This window comes from Paroedura picta, chromosome 1, assembly GCF_049243985.1.
Source record: "Paroedura picta isolate Pp20150507F chromosome 1, Ppicta_v3.0, whole genome shotgun sequence".
Taxonomy (NCBI): Eukaryota; Metazoa; Chordata; class Lepidosauria; order Squamata; family Gekkonidae; genus Paroedura; species Paroedura picta.
This window is the reverse complement of record NC_135369.1, coordinates 141,748,563-141,761,045: the sequence shown is the minus strand read 5'-3', so window position 1 is coordinate 141,761,045 and position 12,483 is coordinate 141,748,563. Positions and strand designations below refer to the sequence as shown.

The following is a 12,483-nucleotide window of genomic DNA, read 5'->3' as shown; positions in this document are numbered from 1 at the left end:
GAATAAAATATCACTTCATTATAAAAGGTTTTGAAACAAAACAAAACAACCCTACAACATCTACTCCAATACTTTCAAACTTACCAATCTGCACTTTGCCAGGACCAATATCAAATACTTCAACAATACGACCAATGAAGCTGCGAACTGTTTTAAAGTTTGGCCGACCAATACTCCACGAGCCATCCACCAGCAACACAATGTCTGCTTCCGCTCTGGTTATACACTCTAGGCCTGCCACACCAGCCAGAACAAAAATGTGTTAGTCGGATCAAAACTAATAGCTGTCTGCTCCTCACCACTACTGCCTGTAATGCTGGGGCTGAGATAACATAGTTCTTTTATGTTTCCTAACATTTTCAGGACTGATAATGATACAAAAAGATATCCATCATTTGTCTCAAGGCTAACAATATTGTTCAGAAAAGTTATTCTAAAATGGCTTCAGCTAGCTTGAATGTAAATACTATGGGAATCATGTTTGTAACAAACATGTGAACAAGTAACTTCAAATTATGTGGCCCATGTTTACTTGATTAATAGATCTTGGAACATTCAAAATGAAAAATATTTAAGCACTAAAAACTGATGGAGATCGTTAGAATATTTAGAAATTTGCACAGTCGTAATGCATTGCAATAAATAACATTACATTTATACTGGAATAGAGTCAATTAATTTAGATGGTGCAGAAATTTGCACATTTACAACTACAAGACAAAGAGAACATAAATAAGATACACAAACACACACGAAACACAAGAATCAGAAGTGACAAACACAAACATTTATACAAAGTTTTGAACGCTTTGGGGAAAAGTACATCAATTTGGGAAACTCCTGATTACAAATTGTAGAATAAAAATAGGAATCATTTGTCTTTCCACATGCTGGGATTCACATAAAATTTATACAAAGGAGTTTTAAATGACCCTTTCATCAGCCATTTCAATGAAAAGAAATGTATTCGTCCTCCTTTTTCTTCTGGAAATCATGTTATCTGTGGCAAAATTTCTGGCTTCATGTCATCATAGCTTCTGGTCTTTACATGGAAGAAATTCCACTGAGCACAATCAGGCACACTCATCACAGTTGGAATATAGATCCAGTACTGCAGATTCCTTAACAGAACTATTCCAGGTACCTGAGGATTTTAAAAGGGTAAGCTTCTTCTGCACAGAAAACACAAATCTAATCTTCAGTCATCAATTCATTATAAATTATGAAGTAGGGTTTGTTCATGCAACAATACTGGCCAGAAGGACCCAACTAACAACATGCATGAGAAGAAAGTATTTCTAAGCAAACATGTGGTTCATCAGGCCATATTGAATCACATGCCACAGCAGCAGCTTTAGCAGACTACAATGAGCTGTGCAGGAGGCAGAAAAATCATGGCCTGCAGATAAAACAAGTCTTTAGATCCTGAGTTGCTTTCAAGAGGAATCTCCATGTAGCTCTTGTTACTGTATCCACAAGAAAGTTTCCCCAGCTTTTTCTTCACCTCAGCCTCCTGCCTCCTCTAATCTATCATTGTAGATAGCCATTTAAAAGAAAAAAGTAATAACTATATTGTTATGGCTCTATTGCCTTATAATAACAGTCTATTGTACCAAACCGGTTTCCAGGGTTTTTTTTTTTAAGTAGCCCTTGAGGTTGCTCAGCAAAATTATAAGGAAATATATAAAACCAGGACTATTCACTTTATCTGTAACAAAATGAATTACAGATTTACTTTTTATATTATGAACATAGGAACACATATGTTGTTGCAATACACTGTTATAATGCTATAGCAATATAGCTGTTATCTGTTTTTAAAGGCCTGAAAAAGCCTTCCAGTGGTAGTATGTATGGAATGGCCACCACAGGGCGAAGCCAGTGTGATTGAAACCTGGGGGGGGGGGGGAAGCATGACAAATGAGCTTCAACTGCAGGCTTTCCCAAAAGTTAATATCAAACCAGGTTTGGGAAAGATCACAGCAAATGGGGGCAAACAGAATTATAGTAAGGTCAATGGAGAACAAAAATCTCCACTGTAGAACAAAAAGTCAATGGAGAACAAAACACCAGTATGGAAACAGCCCCAGTCTCAAGTTAAAAATTTCAAGCATGGCATTAGTGGATGCCATCAACTCAGAGTCTTTTTATAGTTCTGTTTCCCACTTGGAAATCCTGGCAGACACAGTCTTTAAAAACATGGCTACAGGAATAATGGAAATTTAACATATGTTAAACATGTCTTAAGCTCCAGTATTAGAGCTGCGCATGTGTTTAACAGTGAAATCTTAAGCACAGTCACATCTTTCTGCTGTAATCAAGTCTATTGAGAAAGGAGTTATCCTGCTTAGAATTTCCCTAAACACTGAAAATTAAAAGGTCTGAACTTTCACCCAATTATGCCAGCAATAAATACCTCTGTCACTATTCATTTCTAAATACACAACCCTCTGGCGGTTCTTCCATCTAAAACTGCACAACTGGTTCTGGGAATCCATAGGAACTTTCTTGTATTTTGTATAGAGCAGGCCACCATCCTTGTCACATGGCAACCCACTTAAATTTCAAGGAGTTTGATCCAGAGCAGTGCAAGTAATACACTGTTTCTTAAATAAGGTTTTACCTTTCCCGCTGCAACATCCCCCTCCCCCCCTCCCCCGCTGCCATTCCTGAAGATTGGGAATCTCTAAGGAACTCCTTATACATAACACAGGAGATATTCTAAAGCAGGGGTCCCCAACCCCCGGTCTGCAACCTGGTACCGGGCCACAAAGGCCATCATACCGGGTTGCCAACGGCCGCACCTGCCTCCCTCCCTGCAGCGAGAGGGGGGGAAGGAGGCCGGCACGGCAGCCGGCGCGGCAGCCGGCGCCCCATGGTGGCCAAAATGCGCATGCATGGCAACTCTGCGCGCACGTGTTAGCGCCACCTGGTGGCCAAAACACGCACACGCAGCACTTCCGCGCATGTGCGTTTTTGAGCAACTGCGGCAGCCGGGCCGCTGGCTCTCCCCCACCCCTGGAGGCGGTCCCCGACCAGATGAAGATCGGGGACCGCTGTTCTAAAGCATGGTATAGTTTAAACAAAACAAAGAAATACTTAGGTATACCTAAGTTGGACTTTGAATTCAGAACATAATGCCTTTTGTTCTCATTCTTGGATCTAGCAAGCACAACTACACCATCTTTTAAATTTCCGGTATAATCTCCTTTAAAAAGTAGAGAACTATATATTTCAAAAGTGATAAACGGGTTTAATCCTTTTGTTACTGAAGGGTACTTTCAGCATTTTCTCACATTTGACAAAACACACAGTGGCAGAATAATTATGCAGGTTCTTGACTTACTCTGTACAATGGACCATGACAATCAAACATACTCAGAATACAACAGCTTAGTTTGTAAATACCACTGGGTGTCAAACTAAGAGCAACGTATAGGTCTGCATGACATTTAACAATATAAAGTAGGCAAAAAATGAATTATGGAAAATGTCTACTGGAAAAAAGATATGATAATTAACTAAAGATGAATGCTATCAAAAAGTAGGAAATTTTAAGACCAAGGGGTAGTCATCAGAAAAAATTCTTCTAATAAGCAATGATACTTGCCAGTCAACTACTACCTGGTAATTATGTCAAAATAGTTCATTTTACCAATTGCATACACATACTATCAAATATAAAATGTGCAGTTAAGAAACAGACTTAAAAGACTTAGTAATTTCCCTTATAAAAATGATATTTACCTCTAGATACAATTGGAATGACTGTAGCATCCGAAAGAGTAGTCATTTCTTGTCCAATCAATGGCATACTTTCACCTCCTTCAAATACTCCAAAAACATTTACTTTATAGGTAGTTCCTGCCCTGAATGGTTAAAATGTATATATAAATCCAATTAGGCTAAACTAGATGGTTCATTTTGTCACATATTTTATAAGCTTTCTAGAAGCTCCTACAATTATATGTTTAGAATGTTTTATGCTGCCTCTCCTGGAAGCCACCTGAGGTGCCTTACAAAATAAAAATACTAAAAAGATTAAACAATATTAATTAAAATCCAGCATTAAACCCCAACCTAGCATTAAATATAGACCATAAAACAGACTACAGATATCTTAAAATGACAGTTTCTAGACTATAATAGTGTTAAAATAAAAGCCTATGTGATCAAACATTTTGACTTGGTGCATTAAACAAAGCAACATAGAGTCCAGGCTAGCCTCAAGGGGAAGGGCATTCCATAAGTGAGGTGCCATGACATGGAGAGAAAAAAAACCTGTCTTGAGTTGCCACATGTTTCACATGTTTCACACAAGCAAGGCTTGTGGTGCAGATTTTAATTGGTAGGCTGCAGAAGGAGGAAGCATTCCTTCAAGTACTCTAGTCCCAAGCCATTTAGGATTTTTAAGGTAAGAAACAGCATTTTGAATGGTCTTTGGAAACAAATGGGCAACCAGTACAGATCTTTCAGCACTGAGGTGATATGATAACTGTATCCCAAACTTGGTGCAGTTTGGACTGGTTGAAGTTTCCAGAACATTTTCAGTCCCAATTAAAGCACATTAATCTAATATAGATCAATGACCCAGTGTTGCCATAGAGATAAACCTCTCATTGACAACCCTATGATCCTGTCACCTCTTAGAACAGCAGCAGGAGACAAACAAAGAAAGAATCACAATTGGTCCAACAGCATGAGGCCACTTCTGGGGAAAACACAGAAGTTACATCAATCCTCTCTAGGAATCTTTGGAAATTCTCACCATAGTTTCCAGCATTTTCTAGGGAAGCATGATGTCACTTTGGAGTTTAAAAAAATGATGCCATGCTGTTGCTGATGGAGCCCTTCATGTTCTCCACCCCTTCTGGACTCCTGACAGTAGGCAGGCTATGCCTGGGAACCTTGGCCAGATCACACTTCTCAAGGAAAAAGCTAATAAAAGGCATTCCATGCCACTAAGGCAGTCAGGGCCTCCAACTGTAAGTTAGGATCCAACAGTACTCCCCAGCTAAGAACCTACTCTCTCACAGAAGAATTTATTCCTCCAGAACAGGCTGTCATCTCAGTCCTCAAGCAGCTTTGTCATTGACCACCTCAGTCTTGTCTGGATTAAACTTCAGGGTTTTGACTTACTGTCTCCAGGTGACTGTTCAGGACTTCCCCAGACCCACTTGTTAAAGAGAAGTAGAACTCAATGTCATCCACCTTACCACACATCCCCTTATAATCTTGCTCAGTTGTTTCATGTAGATGTTAAACAGCAGGAAGACAAAATGAAGTCCTGCAGGATGCCATTTTATATATTGAGAATATGTCTAGATAGACCTTTTACTTTTGCTACCTAAGGCAGGTTCATTCTCTGTATTTTAATGGTCATTTAGACCAATACAAACTGTAAACCACCAGTGTAGATAAAAAACAACAGATAAGATTCTCTCTCTCTTTGGTTTATCAAGATCATTCCCAAATAAACGATCATCAATACCTGAGTTCCTCCAAAACTATGGTGTTGTCATATGGCCCAACCATCAATTCTCCAAGGCGTCTATCATCTCCAGTAGGGTGAAAAGTTACTTTGTACCCCTTCACTTCCCCAGGGGCTGGCTCCCAGGTTACTCGAAAGCTTGACATTGTAGAATCAGATGTCTGCAGGTTTCTTGGGGGCTTAAAAGGAGAAGCTACAACAACCAAACAATATGCTCAAAAATCAAGCATTCAGTACAAATTGATAACTCTTGCTTTAAAAACTGTATTATTACCAAAATACCCATAATCAAAAAGGCATATATGTGAGAGTTGCCCTGAAGGTGCATTGTGTCTATGCTTAACCACATAGTATATCTGTGCTCCTCTGGGGATTCTTGTCATGAGCGGTGGCCACAATATCATGTCTGGTAGAGCACGTAGAGCAAAAACTGCTTTATTAGCAATGTTATCCCCCAATGGCAGCATACACTCCCACACAGGACATAACATTGTTATTTATTTTTGTGCCAAAAAGTTAGGAAATTGCACCTATTCCTTTCTCTAGAGACTCTAGGCATTGGCAGGCAATTATGGAGATATATAAAATTATGTTCAGAAGATTAAAAAGTGCTGAGTGTTTCAAAAATGGTGAATTAACATGAAAGCTGAAGGCTCCCTCCCTTCCAGAGGACACAAACACTACATAGAATTCAGATTTCTGAAGAATTTCAATACATGTCTGCTGGCTATAAAAGGAACAAATAACTGCTCTGTAAGCATCAAGAACCCATACTACTTAGAACATGTTAAAATTGTCAATACATCTGGAAACAAAGTAGCAGCCATGTAGATTACAGAACACTGGAACAATATGCTACTGGTTTAGTAAGCACTATATCCCCTCCTGAGCCAACTTTTGTTTCTGGTTTGAATGTAGTTCACTTTGTTGTTTTTAACTAAATCCTGCCGAACAAAAGCCAAGGATTATTACAGAGAATGAAACAGGAACAGAAGGTGTCCTCTAAGTGCCAAGGCCATATTTAGCAGCTTATATTTTGGATGCCCAGGGAAGAAGATGATGTAAACCCTTCACAGACAACTAAGATCAAAACATAACATTAACATCCTATCAAGCCAATATTCCTGCAACAGAATTTCTCAAATTGAATGTTGCTCAGATTTTTTACCACCAGCACAGCACTCTTCTGTCAGACTAAAAGACTTGCCACACATGAGTGTGGCCTGGTTTTGATTCTCAGGGCATATGCTCAGAAGTATTCTTGCTATTGTTCAGTTGTGCATTCCATGATGTAGCCCAGAAATGAAAACATTCCTGAGATTAACCACTGCTGAATATTGAAATTGTCTCAAAAAATCACTGGTTCCATTTAAAAGAGCAGAAATTACAGAAAGCCAAGTTCTTCCCATATTGTTGTTCCTGTACTTTAGTGCTAAATGAGATATGCAGGGATCGGTACTTGGTGGGGGGTGGGAACTACATGGGATTTGTGTCGAGATCCTATAGTAAAGTCTAGTTTGGTCTATGTAATCTGTGTCAGCCAATTCCACTAATTTCCCTGTTCTGTCAGAACTAGCTAGGGATTGAACACATGTGGATCAGTATAGTCTCGGCAGATGTTGGCTCAGATGGCTTGCAGATGTCAGGTGGCTTACATCTGCTATGGCCAGATCTGCCATGCAGTTGCGTGAATACAGCCCAACTGCAGCAAGCAGAGGCACCATTTAAGAGATAACTGAAATAATAAACAAGAAATATTTTAAATGAAATTTACAACATGGTCTTGGACAGCCTGGCTAACTCTCAGATATGCTACAGAACTGTCTTCTACAGATCCTGCAGTATCCCATTGTAGATGAAAACATACCTGTTGTTCCTTCCCCTTGCCTGTGGCTTCCTTCACCAGTTTTGTACATTGGAATGACAGTAATATCGTAAGTTGTCAGGGGCTGCAGACGTTTCAGTGTTGCAGTGGTAGAGGTAGGTGGCACTTTTGCAAATAGCTGTCTTCCTCCCCTCCGAGGACGGTAAACAACACGATAGCTGACAACTTTTCCAGGTGCAGGTTGCCAAGTAACTCTCATTGTAGTCTCTGTCTCTTGATCCACACTCACAACTCTAGAGCTGGGTGATACTTTTAGGTGTAAAATAAAAGGAAGAAGCTTTTCTTTAAAAACATTAATTTATCATGAGTGTGAGCATCTGATTCTCGCATATAATCCATGTGGCAACATCATGGCGGAGTAGATGCAATGCCCATGTATCTCCCCCTTCCCCCCTCCTTGAGTTAAATTGCCATTGGAGTCTTCTTCCCTTTTCCTTCTGCAGCATTTAGAGGCCCCACATTGGCTGAAGTCCATTTAAGTGCACAGTTGCTAATGCCACACCAAACCAAGTTTCCCTGCCAAAGAGAGCTGACAGCCCACTTTCAGGTATATTTACTTAGAAGTCAGCTCTCTGGGGCTTCCTTCCTGCAAATCTGCGCAGAACTGCAGGCAAGCCCAATTCCTGCCTTGCTCAGAAGAAGTATTGTGCTTCAGCACCACTATCATTGGGGGGGGGGGAGAGGGGACTACCCCCTAGGCAGCTGCCCTGACAGCAATTAGGGAGATGGAATGGGGAAAAGGAAAGAGAAACGAGAGGAGTGGGCACAGCCTCTCTTTGTTTATCACAGAGCAAAGGGGTCAACACAAGGAAACCTCATCCTGTCTCACCTCCTCAAACCAGCAACTGCCTGGTGTGAAGCAGATCCACACTTCACTCTCCCTCCTTCCCATTTCTCCTTCTGCCACCAGCTGCCCAACAGTAGCGCTCAAGTCTAACTCTGGCAACTGCCTTTCCTTTTCCCAGGCCACCCCACCCGCCTCAGCAGCTGCAACCCAAGCTGGCTCATTGGAGCATGCCCAAGGGTCACCAACATTTCTCCCAGCATGTGTCAGCCCTGGGTTCTTAAAGAAGCTTCACACCAGTTGTATTGATTGGGCCTTGGCTGTTAAATGCCTGGCGCTGTAGTGCTCCAGCTCTCCTGGGGGGGGGGGAGTCACTCATGCTCCAGCTCTCCTTCTGGGGGGGGGGACTCGCATGCACTCTGGGTTTCCTTCAGGGAGGGGATTCACATATTCTCTGGCTTTCCTCCCTTCTTTGCTCCTTTTCCTGCTGCCCCATGTAATTTCTGTTCCGACTTCTGTTGCATTGCCTCTCCCTAGGGCACCGCTATAGACGTTTCCACGTCAAAATAACACAAAACATGTTAATTTTTATAAATTGACAAAGAGATGGTTTGATTTTCTTCTTCAGAGAAAATGTTTGGAATGGTTGATATTTTTATGGGAAGTACCCCTAGTTTTGGGTTTTTTTACTTCAAATTTTCTTCCTAAATTATACTTGCTGGAGATAAAAACCATGTGAACTTTGGTAAATGTCTTTTCAAAAGCAATAGGGACTGTTCCCCCCAATACTTTAGAAGTCCACATTTTCTTCCATATTTGTCTGTGGTTCTGGAAAGACAAAACCTTCTTGGCATCATAATGACAATTTTTATTCACCCAAACATGCTGCAGCACCAGTTCTCTCAAGGATTTCAGGTTCAAACAGGGCTTCTGTTTCTCTAGATCTTTGAAACTTCTCCTTTTATCCCACACAGAGCTCTGATTCCTGCTTCCTGGCCTTTTCAGCACAATAAAAGGAGCCACAATAGGTGGCTATGTTAATTATCCAATGCTGCTAGACTAGTCAACCTCTTTGACTGCACCAACAAACATCAAAGCCACAACGTTAAACTGGCACAAATCTGAACTTTCCAAATCAACCCTTGGCTTCTGGCTTCTGGCATGTAATGAATGGAAGCAAAAGAATCAAAATTTCTGCTACCAGAAAGGTAAGGAAAGCCCAGGTGAACAAGGAAAGAATCCCGCCTGCTAAAATGATTACCTGTCCAAACTCTGCCTATAAGGGAAACAAAGATTCCAGTTCGCAGCAAGCTTAATCAAAAATCTAAGGGAACTCCACTGTGAAGGCCTTTTTTGGCCAAGGTTAGCTAACTTGTTTCAAATCAATTTAACCCAGACATCAATTCACTGGTTCAATTCTCTTCCATCATTTTTTCTTCTCTTAGGCTTGAACTAGGTAGCAGTTACACATGAACACATCTTCCAGACCTCTAATTTTAAGCGTTACAATTTCTCTGAAGGCTGAGCTGGGCAGCAACGTATCTTCATACTTTTTCAAATTTTGAAGGATGTTCTTTTAGAGTTGTTAACTCTGATTAGGAAAATTCTTTGGGGAGGCAAGGTAGCTCAGCAGGGCTGGCCAAACTGTGGCTCTCCAGAAGTACAAGGACTACAATTACCATGAGGATGTTGATTATGGTGTTAGCCATTCAGTGGAGTGCAACGCTTGGTGATCTTCTGGCACAACTGCTGCCATGATTCCCGATCTTGCACTGCTTCTTTTAGTTGTGTAGTGTTTTGGCCAGTGTTCATTTTGTTTGTATCTAACCATTGAGTTCTTTGTCAGCCTGGTTTCCTTTTTCCACTGATCAATCCTAGCATACTTGCTTTCTCCATTGAGTTGGATATCATGATATGGCCAAAGTAAGTGAGCGGGAGTTTCGTGAGTTTGCCTACTGGTGATAGACATTTTATTTCCATGCTGCAATCACCAGTCTTATCAATTTGTGATCCAAGAAAAATGAATTCTTGAACACATTTGATCTCTTCACCATCAATTGTTATTGTGACATGTCTGTTTTTTGCAGTGGTCATTATTTTTGTCTTCTTAGTGTTTAAGAAAAGGCCAAATTTCTTGCTTACTTCACTGACCTTTGTAATCAACTGTTCTAGGCCATCCTTAGTTTCAGATAGCAGGGTAGTGTCATCAGCATACCGGAGATTATTTCTATTCCTCCCTCCAATCTTAATTCCAGTGTTTGATTCTTTGAGTTCACTCTCTCTCATAATTATCTCAGGATGCAAAATAAACAGGAAAGGGAAAGAATACAACCTTAGCACACTCCTTTTTTCTATTTTGAACCAGTCAGTGTCACCAAATGGTGTACGTACAGTGGCTTCTTGGTTTGCACAGTCCCTGCATCAGTCTAATCAAAGGACCAACTGTAATCTTTGGGCATCTGGCCACCCCTGCTATACAGTCTAAAAAACACTATGGGGGTCTGTAGTCTGGAGACCAGTTGTAGTCCCTGGAGATCTCGAGGCCTTATTGGAAGGCTGGCAATCTTATTTCTTTTGCAACTGCATCAAACCATGTGGCTCCCCCTATTCATAGAAATCTTCAGCAGGGCCCATGCAGCTGTCTCCAGCTTCAGAGTGTGGAATTGTTTTTAAAAATTCATTTGTGAGAGTACAAATGAACCAGAGTCCTCACCTTAATTTTGGATGGTGAAGTATCATTCTTTCTATTCATGTTTTTAAGATAACTTCCAGTTTGGGGTGCAAGCCTGCAGTGCCTCACTAGTTTAAGGTAAGGAAATAAAAGCGCAATGGCCTGCCTACCTTCAGTCATTGCTTCTCCCTCTAGAGGAGCTCCTTCTCCACTTCTATATGAAGCCAGAACTGAAATCTTATACTTCGTCTCAGGCTGTAGGTTTTCCAGCACAGTATTTACGACTTTTCCAGGAACTGTTTTCTCTCCAGACTCATCACCATAAAGGGATTTCCATACAATCCTGTAATGATGAACTGCTCCTGGTGCTGCTGTCCATGATACTCCAATGGTAGTATCAGTTATGTCTCTAGTGACTAAGTCACGAGGAGAGCCACGCTCTGCAAAAAAAGAAGAAATACAAGAAGTGTTGTGGGTTAGGATGCAAGTCATAAATACTGAATTAAACTAGAACAGGGAGGGAAATTAAATAGCCATGAAATAGAATCAACACTTGGAAACAAAGCCAGTACCTATAAGTTACAGTGTTTTGGAAGACAAATATTTGAAACCTAAATTCAGAAGAGTAGTTTTGCATATGCTGTATAATATAGCTTACTATGCCCACATCCATTTTAAATAACTTCTCGACTTTGAAAAGGATCTGCTATAAAATAGGGATGTTAAGTCTAGAGACTATCGCAGATACTCTCATCACTCTCAGCAAACTATAGCCCTGAAATTTATTAATAAACTGCTAATGACTGCTGAAAACTATAGGTTCCTCCGGGTTACAAATAATTTGTCAAATTATTTCTTCACTCTGAAACTGCAGATCCATTTTTAAAAGTGACACATTCAGTCAAACTTTATTACAGTTGTTCAGACCAAGTTATATGAAATTAATACATAGAAGACCAAGAGAATATGGTAAACCTTGTCTATTGTTGTTCCTCTATATATTTCTGAAATAGCCTAGGGGGTGGGACGTGTCCGGCTGTCCAAGTTGGAATAGGGCCAATCAGGGTGCAGCCAGCTTTGTCCTGATTGGCCATGCCCCTGCGGCTCCCGCCCTCTGGCCCTGGACTCTAGCCTCTTTGCTCTCAGATGCCTCAGTGCCTGGAGCCAGCAGCAGGTGAGTGGGCTCTGGGCAAAGGGTCATGGCGGAGGGCTAGCTGAGGGCCTCCTGGCCTGCTCATGAGGGACTCCAGCCTGCTGACTGACTCCTAAGGAGCTCTGTCTTGGCCCTGCTAATGAGCTGCCTAGCCCCCACCCGCCCCACTTGATTTGGCTACAAGCTGCCACCCAAGGCCACCTTAAGTTGCCTGGCCAGGGGAGGGGACCCTTTCAGGGCCCGTTCTTAGGAACGGGCTTGGAAGCTAGTTTAATATAATACAATTTCAAAATGACACATAATTCGACTTACTTGATTACTGAGTAGCCTGAGTATACATCCTGGCTGTGAATAATGTAGAAAGTTAAAAAAATTACATTAAGCCTGGAGATAAAGAGTTATATCTTACTAGATTAATAGCCCGTTGTAGTCCGAAATACAACGGGCGCTAGCATTGGGGGAGGTCAGAGAAATGAGTGAGAGAAAGGAAAGTAGTTCA

General features: G+C 41.2%; 1 protein-coding gene across 7 annotated transcripts in view; it reads right to left on the bottom strand.

Annotated features, from left to right (window-relative positions):
* Positions 1-12,483, bottom strand: part of COL12A1 (collagen type XII alpha 1 chain) — a 171,030-nt gene that overhangs the window by 103,730 nt on the left and 54,817 nt on the right. For 4 of the 7 annotated variants that reach the window (XM_077306567.1, XM_077306572.1, XM_077306580.1 and 1 more), the window contains exons 14-18: positions 11,002-11,271; positions 7,359-7,625; positions 5,492-5,684; positions 3,748-3,869; positions 85-234 (exon numbers count right to left, since the gene is read on the bottom strand). In XM_077306567.1, coding sequence (XP_077162682.1) covers positions 85-234; positions 3,748-3,869; positions 5,492-5,684; positions 7,359-7,625; positions 11,002-11,271 — 1,002 coding nt within the window. The remainder of the gene's footprint in view (positions 1-84; positions 235-3,747; positions 3,870-5,491; positions 5,685-7,358; positions 7,626-11,001; positions 11,272-12,483) is intronic. The other 3 variants (XM_077306593.1, XM_077306602.1, XM_077306586.1) reach the window with 1 other exon arrangement.